General features: G+C 44.9%; 1 protein-coding gene across 4 annotated transcripts in view; it reads right to left on the bottom strand.

Moving 5' to 3' along the window:
- Positions 1-9655: 9655 nt before the first annotated feature.
- LOC125044720 overlaps positions 9656-15000 on the bottom strand; it is an 8520-nt gene continuing 3175 nt past the window's right edge. Inside the window, exons 5-12 of one of the 4 annotated variants that reach the window (XM_047641596.1) lie at positions 14816-15000; positions 13395-14625; positions 13132-13275; positions 12772-12960; positions 12139-12297; positions 11526-11771; positions 11178-11279; positions 9656-9868 (exon numbers count right to left, since the gene is read on the bottom strand). The exon at positions 14816-15000 is cut by the window's right edge and continues 39 nt beyond it. In XM_047641596.1, coding sequence (XP_047497552.1) covers positions 9657-9868; positions 11178-11279; positions 11526-11771; positions 12139-12297; positions 12772-12960; positions 13132-13275; positions 13395-14625; positions 14816-15000 — 2468 coding nt within the window. In that variant the 3' untranslated portion in view covers position 9656. The remainder of the gene's footprint in view (positions 9869-11177; positions 11280-11525; positions 11772-12138; positions 12298-12771; positions 12961-13131; positions 13276-13394; positions 14626-14815) is intronic. The other 3 variants (XM_047641597.1, XM_047641598.1, XM_047641599.1) reach the window with 3 other exon arrangements.

Below are 15000 nucleotides of genomic sequence, written 5' to 3'. Positions count from 1 at the left end.
GTGTGTGTTTGTGTGTGTGTGTGTGTGTGTGTGTGTGTGTGTCTGTTTGTGTGTGTGTGTGTGTGTATGTGTGTGTGTATGTCTGTTTGTGTGTGTGTGTGTGTATGTCTGTTTGTGTGTGTGTGTGTGTATGTCTGTTTGTGTGTGTGTGTGTGTGTGTATGTCTGTATGTGTGTGTGTGTGTGTGTGTATGTCTGTTTGTGTGTGTGTGTGTTTGTGTGTGTGTGTGTGTATATGTCTGTTTGTGTGTGTGTGTGTGTGTGTGTGTGTATGTCTGTTTGTGTGTGTGTGTGTGTGTGTATGTCTGTTTGTGTGTGTGTGTGTGTTTGTGTGTGTGTGTGTGTGTGTGTGTATGTCTGTTTGTGTGTGTGTGTGTGTGTGTGTGTGTGTGTGTGTGTGTGTGTGTGTGTGAAGGTCCAATGCTTCCTGATTTACGTCAGCAAAGGTATCAATCACTCGACCTTATTCAACCCAGAATCGACGCGTGACTGAGATTAACGGATTTCCACGTCATTTACTGGTGTTAAGGGCCTCCACTGGCGGCTCCTTGGCACTCAAAGGGGTTTGCCTGATGAACTTACGGTAATTGGTATTGGCTCCGTTATGGAAATGAAAGCAGGTCATGTTTACCTTAAGGAAAGGCATTGAGCTGTTGATTGAGGGAGTTATTGGCTTCGCCTTTTAGCTGTGTTGTGTTGTATGTGTTATGTTATGATTACACGGTTATGCTATTTTTCTTATAAATTATGTATGTATGTTATGTCATGTTTTTTTTCTTGTTGGTGTTTTGTTGTGCCATATATATTTCGCTTTTTAAGGATTAATGTGTTATATATATATGCATTATTATTGCAGGAAGTGAAAAATCGCAAACAATAGCAAGCGCAAACAGCAAGAAAAAAGCCAATTCCTGTAAAACAAAAGCAGATACGTCACACTTTGCACTTACATGTGTACTCATATTCAATTTCATATAGAAATTTACTCAATCCCAATGCCTCTGCCTAAAATTACAACAAGGAAACGATCAGTGGGCGCCAGTAGAGCTATATCCTCAATACCCACACATTCACCTGAATGGCCTAAGGCTTTCCCCACACATTGGCTCGGGGAAGACGTACGTGCGAGGGAGCCAGAACCCCAACAGCCCGCGTGCTCGTTAGCCATCACACTTTTACGCTAATCTGACCCTGTAGCTCCGCCCCGTCTCGTAAAAACAGATGATTCGTTCATAGAAATGTTTATACAGATTCCTATTAACCCCCCCCCCACTCCCACCCCAATCCGGTGCTCGATGGTGTTTCCAATTTGCAATTAGATCCATTTTTTGTCCGGAACAATCTTTTTTAATGGCAATTCAAAGCTTGCGTGACAGTAGCACAGTGAGTATTTCAGCGGGGAGAGCCGGAACACCACAGAAAGTTCAGTAGTTCAGTGAAAATAAAAATATCTTGCCTAACGGGGATAAAAGCATTAGCCGACACGAAAATCAGGTTAGGTTCACATTCAGCCGGGGACACAGCTTGTATTGAGAAATGTTATTTGACAACTTTTATAAATCTACGCGCTTTATGAATCTGTTTTATTCACTTATCTGGATATTGGTTTGCGTTTCCCTTTGATGCGTTTTTGTCAAATCACATTCATATATATATCATATTTGTGTGCGTGTGTATGTATGTGCGTATGTGTGTATATATACATATATATATTTATGTTTGTGTGTACATATGCATATAAATATATATGTACATATAATGTGCATATATACATATGATTATATGTATAGATATACATATATATATATACATGCATATATTTATGTATACATATATACATGTGTATAAATATGTTTACATATGTGTATATATACAGATGTGTTTATGTGTATTACATTACACATTACATATACACATACATACATACATACATATATATATTTATATATACATAACTTTGTATATATATGTATATATACTGTATATATACATATAAATACATATATAGATATGCACATATATGTATACATTTGTATATATATACACACATGTGTGTGTGTGTGTGTGTGTGTGTGTGTGTGTGTCGGTGTGTGCATATAAATATATATATATATATATATATATATATATATGTATATATACACACACACATATGTATATATATACATATATATATATATTTCATGTGTACATATAGTATATATATGTGTGAGTACATACGTATAATGTGTATATATATAATTACACACACACACACAAACACACACACACACACACACACACACACACACACACACACATATATATATATATATATATACATATATATACATATATATACATATATATACATATATATACATATATATGTATATATGTGTATATGTGTGTGTAAGTGTGTGTGTGTGTGTGTGTGTCTGTGTGTAAGAGTGTGTGTCTGTGTGTAAGGGTGTGTGTGTGTGTCTGTGTGGAAGAGTGTGTGTGTGTCTGTGTGTAAGTGTGTGTGTGTGTGTGTGTGTGTGTAAGAGTGTGTGTGTGTTTGTGTGTAAGTGTGTGTGTGTGTGTGTGTGTGTGTGTGTGTGTATGGATGTGTCTGTGTGTGTGTTTATATCCCTACAGTTTTGTTTCAATTCTTGAAGACGTTTTTTTGCCTCTGTTGCTCTCCTCTGTCGCGCAGATGTGCGTTTCAGACATAAATAATTTATATTTATTATGAAAAACATTATTAAAGACAAGTATGCGTTCTAGTTATAAAGCGTATGATTTATTGACAATCTTACAAAACCAATAAATGTTTAATTAATCTCGGCTGACATTTCCGTGAATATACTATAATTAATCAGTACAACAGTGTTTGTTGAAAATGTATGATCAGTATTTTCCATTTACCGGAAAGATAGACACGCTAGAATATTTGCATAAACCTAACTACATTTTCTTTATTTTCTTCAATTTCTTTTTTTTTATTCATCTTTTTTTTTTATATATATTCATCCTTCGTAACATTTTTTCTTTCTCTCTCTTTCTTATCTTACTTTCCTCATTTCACATTCAGCAAACAGAATGGAATCTTTGATATGAAAAATGCTATCACTTATTGAAATTGGGAATTGGAAGAAAGGAAAAGAAAAAATGGAATAGTGAGAGAGAAAGAAAAAAAAATTGCATGTCATTAGGCCTCAAAGGACGACGAAGGCGGGGATGCGCAGGTGTGTGTATACATATGATCGTCTTCTGTGTTTTTTTTCTGTTTATGTGTTTTTATTATCTATTCATGGCATAACATATTAAATTCATCACAGGAGAATAATCTGTTTAAGTTGTTACATTTTTTATACAGGGAATCTTTGCATAAGTGTCTATATACGCATATTTTTATATCTAATTATATATATATATATATATTTGTCTAAATCTGTCTACCTATTTATTTATCTCTCTCTGTATATATAAAGACAGATAGATAGATAGATGTATGTGTGTGTCTGTGCGTGCGTGCCTATATGTGTGTGTGTGGTTTGTGTGTGGTTTGTGTGTGTGTGTGTGTGTGTGTGTGTGTGTGTGTGTGTGTGTGTGTGTGTGTGTGTGTGTGTGTGTGTGTGTGCTTGCAGAGAGACAGATAAAGATATAAAATATATATGTATGTATGTCTAGATCCTTATATTCCATACCGTAGCTTTAAGGAAAAGTTCTAAATAAGCCTCCATATGTTTTGTATCTTGAAGGAAAAAAAATAGTTATGGACGTACTGTCAGAAGCATTTATAGGCTTGTGTTTTGATAGCAACATTATGCAATTACATGATCGTCTTCTGTGGGTTTTTTTTCTGTTTATGTGTTTTTATTATATATTCATGGCATAACAGGTTTAATTCATCACAGGAGAATACTCTGTATAAGTTGTTACATTTTTGATACAGGGAATCTCTGGGACTGTAAACTTTAATAACAATTTGCGTCCTTGCAGTTGTGGGTTTTATGGCACGTTAGAGTCGCCTTTATGATCCCTGGATTCAAAACACGTCGCAAGAGCAAACGCTGGAGCAGAAATTTCGAGAGAGATTGTATTGCGGCAACAGGACAGAAAAGGAGTCAGCTGATTTGTGCAAAAGTGACTCAAATATTATAAATGCATTGTTATTCCATGCCCATTCACTTCCCGTACCCACCTATTGTCGATTTGCAAGATGCGCTATACAGAATTCCTACAAGGGCTCGCCTATGGTATGAAAACACTATAGCACTAAACAATATGATAGCAATACAAGCACATCCGAGTTGGAGAAACGTGGCACATTCCGACTGCTTTTCGGAAGGACCCAAACCCGCGAGGCACGAAAAGGGTAGATCGTCATGCCTCACTGAACCACTCTATACGTTTTAGACAACTTCACCTTCGTCTGCTAAAGGGAAGACAACCTTAGGTTCTTTCCTGAATCTGTAGATACGAAAGGCAGCAGCCGGATACAAGGTTCCTTTCTATGTATCTACTTATCTACTTATATCTACGTTTTCATCAATATAACTGTTCAGGCAGTGACGGTAGTTTAAAATATGTTAATATTTTTTGTGTACAGCTTTGCATGACGTTCCCTTCTGGCAACAAACCTGTATTTTCCTTATAAAGGCAAAATTACCTTTTTCATTTCACACAGTATGCTTTATACTCTTTAAGCAGTTTATTTCATCAACAATTTTATTATTTTCAAACGAAAATGGAAATATATACAATAGGTAAATTAATAAGTAGATAAGTGTGTATGTATGTATGTATGTATATGTATGATTATACATATAAGCATACATACACACATATACATTTATGTATTCATGTTTATATGTATGCATGTATGTATGTTTATAGCTGTATGTACAAGTGCATGCACATATATACGGCAAATGCATTCAAGAGCTTTACAAGATTGCACACAAAGTCCTTCCTTCAAAGCCTGAAAGTCTTTAGAAATCTTCAAAACGTTTATTAGATTCCGAGAATGAGATTTCCGTTAGGCTGGAGAGTTATTGTCCGACTTTCGCAATAGTCAAAATAGCATTTCTCTTGTACGATATTTGATTTACACTCGTTGTCTTTTATCAATACCAAAGTATTTCCTTTACTTTGTTCTCTCTTTTTGGACTTGTGAAATATCTTTCCATTTTCTATTGTCTACAATTCTCTGAGTTTATTTGTAAACATTTTTCTTCTTGATTTTGTTGTTTGAATTCTCGAAATGGGTCAGTCTTTTTATACGTACGTTTCCCGTTGAGAATTCCTTTTTTTCATGATTTCACTTGAAATAAAATAGTTAAAAGCTGCCTCATGCAGCTAAGGATAAATTACTATAGTGTTTGTGTATTTAGAAATTCTAGAATTTTGTTTGTCAACAAACTACGCTTTTCTCTCTCTCTCCCACTGACTAACTCTATTCTCACTCTCCGCTCGCTCACTATGCTCTCACTCTCCGCTGATCACTCTGCTCTCACTCTCACGCTGACTCACTCTGCTTCACTCTCCCGCTCGTCACTCTGCTCTCACTCGCCCGCTGACTCACTCTGCTTCACTCTCCCGCTCGCTAAGTCAGTGGGATAGTGAAAGCAGAGTGAGTCAGCGGGAGAGTGAGAGCAGAGTGAGTGAATGGGAGAGTTAGAGCAGAGTGAGTGAATGGGAGAGTTAGAGCAGAGTGAGTGAATGGGAGAGTTAGAGCAGAGTGAGTGAATGGGAGAGTGAGAGCAGAGTGAGTCAGCGGGAGAGTGAGAGCAGAGTGAGTGAATGGGAGAGTTAGAGCAGAGTGAGTGAATGGGAGAGTTAGAGCAGAGTGAGTGAATGGGAGAGTTAGAGCAGAGTGAGTGAATGGGAGAGTTAGAGCAGAGTGAGTGAATGGGAGAGTGAGAGCAGAGTGAGTGAATGGGAGAGTTAGAGCAGAGTGAGTGAATGGGAGAGTGAGAGCACTCTTCACGCTGACTCACTCTGCTTCACTCTCCGCTGACTCACTCTCCCGCTCGCTCACTTCTGCTCTCACTCTCCCACTGACTAACTCTATTCTCACTCTCCCGCTGATCACTCTGCTCTCACTCTCCCACTGACTAACTCTATTCTCACTCTCCCGCTCATTAACTCTGCTCTCACTCTCACGCTGACTCACTCTGCTTCACTCTCCCGCTCATTAACTCTGCTCTCACTCTCCGCTGGACTCACTCTGCTCTCACTCTCCCACTGACTAACTCTATTCTCACTCTCCCGCTGACTCACTCTCCCGCTCATTAACTCTGCTCTCACTCGCCCGCTGACTCACTCTGATCTCACTCTCCCGCTCATTAACTCTGCTCTCACTCGCCCGCTGACTCACTTGCTCTCACTCTCCCACTGACTAACTCTATTCTCACTCTCCCGCTCATTAACTCTGCTCTCACTCTCCGCTCAATTACTCTGCTCTCACTCTGCTCTCACTCTCCCACTGACTAACTCTATTCTCACTCTCCCGCTGACTCACTTGCTCTCACTTCCCGCTGACTCACTCTGATCTCACTCTCCCGCTCATTAACTCTGCTCTCACTCTGCTCTCACTCTCCCACTGACTAACTCTATTCTCACTCTCCCGCTGATCACTCTGCTCTCACTCTCCCACTGACTAACTCTATTCTCACTCTCCCGCTCATTAACTCTGCTCTCACTCTCCCACTGACTAACTCTATTCTCACTCTCCCGCTGACTCACTCTCCCGCTCATTAACTCTGCTCTCACTCTCCCCCTCGCTCACTCTGCTCTCACTCTCCCGCTCGCTCACTCTGCTCTCACTCTCCCGCTCGCTCACTCTGCTCTCACTCTCCCGCTCGCTCACTCTGCTCTCACTCTCCCCTCGCTCACTCTGCTCTCACTCTCCCGCTGACTCACTCTGCTCTCACTCTCCCCCTCGCTCACTCTGCTCTCACTCTCCCGCTGACTCACTCTGCTCTCACTCTCCCCTCGCTCACTCTGCTCTCACTCTCCCCCTCGCTCACTCTGCTCTCACTCTCCCGCTGACTCACTCTGCTCTCACTCTCCCGCTCGCTCACTCTGCTCTCACTCTCCCGCTCGCTTACTCTGCTCTCACTCTCCCGCTCGCTCACTCTGCTCTCACTCTCCCGCTGACTCACTCTGCTCTCACTCTCCCCCTCGCTCACTCTGCTCTCACTCTCCCCCTCGCTCACTCTGCTCTCACTCTCCCGCTCGCTCACTCTACTCTCACTCTCCCGCTGACTCACTCTGCTCTCACTCTCCCCTCGCTCACTCTGCTCTCACTCTCCCCTCGCTCACTCTGCTCTCACTCTCCCGCTGACTCACTCTGCTCTCACTCTCCCGCTGACTCACTCTGCTCTCACTCTCCCGCTGACTCACTCTGCTCTCACTCTCCCCCTCGCTCACTCTGCTCTCACTCTCCCCCTCGCTCACTCTGCTCTCACTCTCCCCCTCGCTCACTCTGCTCTCACTCTCCCGCTCGCTCACTCTGCTCTCACTCTCCCCCTCGCTCACTCTGCTCTCACTCTCCCGCTCGCTCACTCTGCTCTCACTCTCCCCTCGCTCACTCTGCTCTCACTCTCCCGCTGACTCACTCTGCTCTCACTCTCCCGCTCGCTCACTCTGCTCTCACTCTCCCGCTGATTCACTCTGCTCTCACTCTCCCGCTCACTCACTCTGCTCTCACTCTCCCACTCGCTCACTCTGCTCTCACTCTCCCGCTCGCTCACTCTGCTCTCACTCTCCCGCTCGCTCACTCTGCTCTCACTCTCCCGCTCGCTCACTCTGCTCTCACTCTCCCGCTGACTCACTCTGCTCTCACTCTTCCCCTCGCCCGCTGACTCACTCTGCTTTCACTCTCCCGCTGACTCACTCTGCTTTCACTCTCCCGCTGACTCACTCTGCTTTCACTCTCCCGCTGACTCACTCTGCTCTCACTCTCCCGCTGACTCACTCTGCTCTCACTCTCCCGCAGACTCACTCTGCTCTCACTCTCCCGCTGACTCACTCTGCTCTCACTCTCCCGCTGACTCACTCTGCTCTCACTCTCCCGCTGACTCACTCTGGTTTCACTATCCCACTGACTCACTCTGCTCTCACTCTCCCGCTGACTCACTCTGCTCTCACTCTCACGCTGACTCACTCTGCTCTCACTCTCCCACTGACTCACTCTGCTCTCACTCTCCCGCTCGCTCACTCTGCTCTCACTCTCCCACTGACTCACTCTGCTCTCACTCTCCCCCTTGCTCACTCTGCTCTCACTCTCCCCCTCGCTCACTCTGCTCTCACTCTCCCCCTCGCTCACTCTGCTCTCACTCTCCCCCTCTCTCACTCTGCTCTCACTCTCCCGCTCGCTCACTCTGCTCTCACTCTCCCGCTCACTCACTCTGCTCTCACTCTCCCACTGACTAACTCTATTCTCACTCTCCCGCTCATTAACTCTATTCTCACTCTCCCGCTCATTAACTCTGCTCTCACTCTCCCGCTGACTCACTCTGCTCTCACTCTCCCGCTGACTCACTCTGATCTCACTCTCCCGCTCGCTCACTCTGCTCTCACTCTCCCCCTCGCTCCCGCTGCTCTCACTCTCCCGCTCGCTCCCTCTGCTCTCACTCTCCCGCTGACTCACTCTGCTCTCACTTTCCCGCTCGCTCACTCTGCTCTCACTCTCCCGCTCACTCACTCTGCTCTCACTCTCCCGCTCGCTCTCTCTGCTCTCACTCTCCCGCTCACTCACTCTGCTCTCACTCTCCCGCTCACTCACTCTGCTCTCACTCTCCCCCTCGCTCACTCTGCTCTCACTCTCCCGCTGACTCACTCTGCCCCTCGCTCACTCTGCTCTCACTCGCCCGCTGACTCACTCTGCTCTCACTCTCCCGCTGACTCACTCTGCCTCACTCTCCCCTTCGCTCACTCTGCTCTCACTCTCCCGCTGACTCATTCTGCTCTCACTCTCCCGCTCATTAACTCTGCTCTCACTCTCCCGCTGACTCACTCTGCTCTCACTCTCCCGCTGACTCACTCTGCTCTCACTCTCCCGCTGACTCACTCTGCTCTCACTCTCCCGCTCGCTCACGCTGCTCTCACTCTCCCGCTCGCTAAGTCAGTGGGATAGTGAAAGCAGAGTGAGTCAGCGGGAGAGTGAGAGCAGAGTGAGTCAGCGGGAGAGTGAGAGCAGAGTGAGTCAGCGGGAGAGTGAGAGCAGAGTGAGTGAATGGGAGAGTTAGAGCAGAGTGAGTGAATGGGAGAGTTAGAGCAGAGTGAGTGAATGGGAGAGTGAGAGCAGAGTGAGTCAGCGGGAGAGTGAGAGCAGAGTGAGTCAGCGGGAGAGTGAGAGCAGAGTGAGTGAATGGGAGAGTTAGAGCAGAGTGAGTGAATGGGAGAGTGAGAGCAGAGTGAGCGAGGGGGAGAGTGAGAGCAGAGTGAGCGAGCGGGAGAGTGAGAGCACTCTGCCGCTGACTCACTCTGCTCTCACTCTCCCCCTCGCTCACTCTGCTCTCACTCTCCCGCTGACTCACTCTGCTCTCACTCTCCCGCTCACTTACTCTGTTCTACCTCTCCCCCTTGCTCACTCTGCTCTCCATCACACTCACTCACTCTGCCGCTAACTCCCTCTGCTCTCACTCTCCCGCTTACTCACTCTGCACTCACTCTCCCGCTCAATTACTCTGCTCTCACTCTCTCGCAGCGTGTGTCCAAGGTATCCTCACCGGCCGAGCGTCTGGAGCGCCTCCTGGCGTTGCGCTCGAGGGGCGTGTCCCAGCTGATGAGGTCGTGGGTGACCGGCGGGGCGTGGTCGGCGTCGAGAGCGGCGGGGCTCGCGAGCGGCTCCATGCCAGGCAGCAGGCTGATGCGGGAGGACTTGCGGCGCGTGGCTGTGGAGGAGGAGGAACGGGCGAGGGTGAGTAGAGGCGTTGGGAGTCGGCGAGGCGTACGGGATATTGCCGCGGAGGGTGAAATAACAGTAATCAAGAAACGACGCAGGAAAGAAAGAAAAAATAAAGAGAAATAAAAAAAAATAACGAAAAGAAATGAAAGGAAAGAAAAAAAGAAACGAAAAGAAAAGAGAAAAGAAAAGAGAGAAAGAAATAAAGGTAAAAAGCTGCCTCTCTAGGAACCGCTCGGGCGACTCTGCCAGCCTGAAACTAACAACGAGACTGCAACAGACACGCTGGACGAGGACCAAGGGAAGGGAAAGAAGCGATTCAAGGCAAAATGGAAAATATAAAACGAAATGAAAGAAAATAAAGGGAAAAAAAGATAACGCAAAGGAAGGAAGATTGGGGGGAAGCACGGATAGGGAAAGAATAAAGGGAGGAAGAGACAGAGCAACACTAAAGGAAGGAAGCGAAAAGACAAGGAGGAACCCATCCGTAACACACACACACGCAATGATGGTGGGGGGAGGAGGAGAGGAGAGGAGAGGAGAGGAGAGGAGAGGAGAGGAGAGGAGAGGAGAGGAGAGAGAATGTGTATCACACATACGCACACGCAATGATGGGGGGGGGGAAGAGAGAGAGAGAGAGAGAGAGAGAGAGAGAGAGAGAGAGAGAGAGAGAGAGAGAGAGAGAGAGAGAGAGAGAGAGAGAGAGAGAGAGAGGAGGAGAGGAGAGGAGAGGAGAATGTGTATCACACATACGCACACGCAATGATGGGGTGGGGGGGGGGGGGGGAGAGAGAGAGAGAGAGAGAGAGAGAGAGAGAGAGAGAGAGAGAGAGAGAGAGAGAGAGAGAGAGAGAGAGAGAGAGAGAGAGATGTATCACATACGCACACGCTATGATTGGGGGGGGGAGAGGGAGAGGGGGAGAGAGGGAGAGAGGGAGAGGGAGAGAGAGAGAGAGAGAGAGAGAGAGAGAGAGAGAGAGAGAGAGAGAGAGAGAGAGAGAGAGAGAGAGAGAGAGAGAGAGAGAGAGAGACAGTGAGAGACAGTGAGAGACAGTGAGAGACAGTGAGAGAGAGAGAGTGAGTGAGTGAGTGAGAGAGAGAGAGAGTGAGAGAGAGAGAGAGAGAGAGAGAGAGAGAGAGAGAGAGAGAGAGAGAGAGAGAGAGAGAGAGAGAGAGAGAGAGAGAGAGAGAGAGAGAGAGAGAGAGCGCCATGTGTATCACACACGCGCTGTAATGGGGGAGGGGGGGGGGCAGAGAGGGAGAAGAGAAAGAGGAGAAAGAGAGAAGAGGTTTCTCACCTGCCGTCTTCTTTTCACTCTGCGGGGAGTCGAAGGCTATCAGGTCCTGGCCCTGGGTCGGGAAGCTGTCAGTGTTTATGTCCACTTTCGAGAAGAGACCCACTGGAAAAGAGAAAGTCATTATCAGCATTATGTTATCCTTACAACTGTGGATCAGCTGCTTCTGAATTTACTCAATCATATACTCCTAAAAGTTTCCAATTAGCCTATATGCAAGAACAATTTTGTAAATATGTGCATGGGCATGATTGTCACCTACGTATACTGTAATGCCTATGAATGTATTCAAGTGTAAACATGTGTCGTATAAATGTCTTTCGACTGTTTCAATTAACTTAGCGGACTCACTGGACACCCGCGACGAAGCTCTGACTGGAGTGCCTGGGAACCGGAAGTTTGGCGATGCGAGGTTTTCCTGGTCCTCCTGCACAGCAAACATGACAGACCTGCGAGATCTCTTTCGCCCACTGCTGCCCTTACTGAGGGGGTTGGTGTCGGATAGAATCCCATGCGCAGCCCCTTCCTTGCTTTCGTCTGCTTGGGGGAGAGGAGACGAGCTCTTTCCTTCCTGGGTCCCACCCTTGTTTTTCTCTACTTAGGAAGGAAAAGGAAGTGAAGGTGTTAATGACATTCATAAAAAAAAACTTGTTTGCATGAACAAGTTAGAAATTGTGTAACTGGGCAACAAACCGTCACCTTCAATAATTTGCCCAGTCACCCATGCGCAAGCACCTTTGAAAACAAATGTATAAGTATTTTTTTCTAATTAAATAAATTATATCAATTTTCATTATTCACAATACACAAAGGCAATGTTAACAGTTGTCCACATTTGAAAGCATCTACAAGCCAGTTTTGAAAGTAGAAATTCCAGAAATGAAAATTCAATTCACCATTCAATAAGGTGCAGGACAGACTGAATCCAATAAGACCATAAACCACTAACCAAGCTTTTACTAACCAGGATACTGGAGTTTAGGAGAAGCAACATTTATTAAAAGCATGTTTTGGTTAACTGAGCCTAGAATGGCTGTGTGCTTGGATGTGACAGGTGTACAGTGTACATCATTTGCAGGTACTGTTGCCACTGCTGGGCTGTCTTCACCCCAGACATCAATATCTGTGAATTGCAAACATTGCAAAGATTATTCTAGTGAAAGCTGCAAATAAGAAAGCAGCAACAAAAGCTCAACTAACATTTATTAATTTGTTTATAAAACTGTGTAAAATCTTGCATTCTTTACACTCAGGCTACATGCTAGACCATTATTATCTTAGCATGTTCAAATATGCTATTGGAAAAGCACATCCCTATGATAAAGTATGGCACGTTTTTTATAAACTTAGAAGGACTGATTCTACTAGCATAACAGAACCATTGTAAACACCTTACAATTCAAGGCAGATAAGAAAAAAAAAAAAAAAAAAAAAAAAAAAAAAAAAAAAAAAAAAAAAAAAAAAAAAAAAAAAAAAAAAAAAGAAGAAGAAGAAGAAGAAGAAAAAGAAAAAAGGGGGAAAAAAAAATAAAAATATATATATATATAAACTACATATAGTTATCTAACTATATATAGACTAATTATCAGATACTAACCAGGGGAATCAACATGTTCCGTAGCAGATGTGGGCTCGAGAAGAGCCAACAGATTGGTACATGTCTGATCCTCACGTACACTTGCATTGCCCACTCCCACGGGCGAGTCATAAACAGCAGTTACTGGTGAGGCTCCTAAATCTTTGTTTCTTATCCCTTCTGGAGTTAAATGCGCAGGGAGCGGTGATCCTTGAAACATAAAATAGACTCATTCTAAACTAAACCACTCAGCAACGTTTACAGGTAATATAGCCCATCCAGCTTTCCAATAAAGATTAAAAAACTTCCACTTTTAAACGTCATATTCTGCATGTCACATGAGTGAGTTCAATCTACAGCTCTGAGGATAAAGACCCTTACCATCAGTTGGGATGTCATCAAAGAGATTAAGAATATCTGGGGGAACACCACTGCGCCTCTTCTTCTGGGAGGAGCGACGAGCAGTGTTGATCCAGGGACTTCCCTCTACCATCCATGACACCTTTGAACGTCTTCCACGGCTCCCTAAGGACAGCAGGATTTCCTTTTATTCAGAGAAATCTCATCTGATATTGCCAAGATAATGATTAAAATTAAAGTCATTTTTTGAGAAAAAAATTATAGGAAATTTACTTAATACTTACTTGGGGTGGCATCAATGAGTGAATCAGTGGCTTTTCCAGATGAAGGAGTTATTTGAGATGTCCCAGTTGCAACCTGAATAGGTGTTGTCAATTCACTGGCTTTCTCAGATGAAGGAGTTGTTTGGGACTTCTTGAGTGCAACCTGATTGGGTGTTGCAAATTCCGTCTTATCCTCTGTTGCAGCGACATTGGTCTTTGTCACATCTGTCGTCTCTTCCATGGCATTATCCTCAGCACATACCTCCATAAGGCTTTCCAGTGGTTCCTTTACCTCCTCTTCCTCCATGATTTCATATTTCTCTACTCCAGCATCAGCTTCACATGGTAAATTGAATTTGGGGATGTCTGCAATGGGGGTTTCACTAATGTTGTTGAGTTTCAGGGCACTGCCAACTGACCTCCTAGTGCTCCTCCTCCTTGCTGAAGCCTGCCGCAGCGGCGTGTACATCCTTTCAACAGGTGAGTCACAGTGGGCAGACAATGAACGGCGGGTGGAACGGCTACAGGGGGTTCGTGGGCGTAGCCTGGACATTGTGGGTGTTGCCTCACTGCAACATGCAATTGACCTCCTTGTGGATCGTCTTGCTGGAGTTTTCGCTTTACTCTTTCTCCTGGTGCGTGTGGTCTTCTCCGGAGTGAGGCGGAGAGATAAAGGCTCACCAACCTCCAAATCGCAGTCTTCCTCCTCCATGGTTTTACATTCTCCTTCCACATTTTCTTCAGCCTTAAGGGTCTGAGCCTCCTTAACCTGTGGCTCTTCTAAATCCATTGTGTTCCTGCTGCAATCAACATCCTCACCTGGAAGAATCTGATCCTGAGTCTCCTCTGTCATGTGTTCCTCAACTTTCTGTTCTTCTTGGACCTCTTCCTTGTCTTCTGTAACCCTAGCTTCCAGCTCTTCCTGCAAATCTGCTTCCACATCACCATCACCAGATTCATTGCCTGACTGCTGCAAGGTCTCAGTGTCAGCAATGCACTGGTCACCAACAACGTATGTGCCAGTGCTGCCTGCGTCATCAGATTCTTGTTGTGAAACACACTCAACAGGAGGCAGGGATTGGGTGGCCTCCTTAGTAATTTCTTCCTGTTGAGAAGTCTGCTCATCTTCTTTCTTCTTGCTGTAACGAGAAGAACGTCTGCTGCTCCTCCTCTCTGAGGGACTTGACCCGTTTTGGCCTTCACTGGGATCATTTTCCGTGCATGAACGTATAAGGCTAAGGGCTCTTTGCACCTTGAATTACAGATATTGTGATTAGTAATGGCACCCCTTAAAAATTAGGATATAAAAGCATTAAAGAATACCCTATAAAAGCTTTATCAAAGTATACTTAATTCTCTTTAGCAATAAACCTACCAATAAGCAAACTTCATAAAAATACACTTCCATGCACAATCATATTGCTATGGTATAGATAACTTACATTAAATTCGAAAGTGAAATCACTTGGGGCAAAGGAAGAGGGTACTTGTGTATCTCTCGTCACAGTCACATTTGTAGTGGCCTGGCTGAAACGAGGCTGTTGAAGTGCCAGTGGCGTGCGGGGTAGTGGCTTCACTCCCAGCTCCTCGGCCTCCATCTGCTTTTTCTGCAGCTTTGACAGACGGC

The sequence above is a fragment of the Penaeus chinensis genome, chromosome 36, assembly GCF_019202785.1.
Source record: "Penaeus chinensis breed Huanghai No. 1 chromosome 36, ASM1920278v2, whole genome shotgun sequence".
Lineage (NCBI taxonomy): Eukaryota > Metazoa > Arthropoda > Malacostraca > Decapoda > Penaeidae > Penaeus > Penaeus chinensis.
Note: the sequence above shows the minus strand (reverse complement) of the source record. Positions and strands in the feature narration are given on the sequence as shown.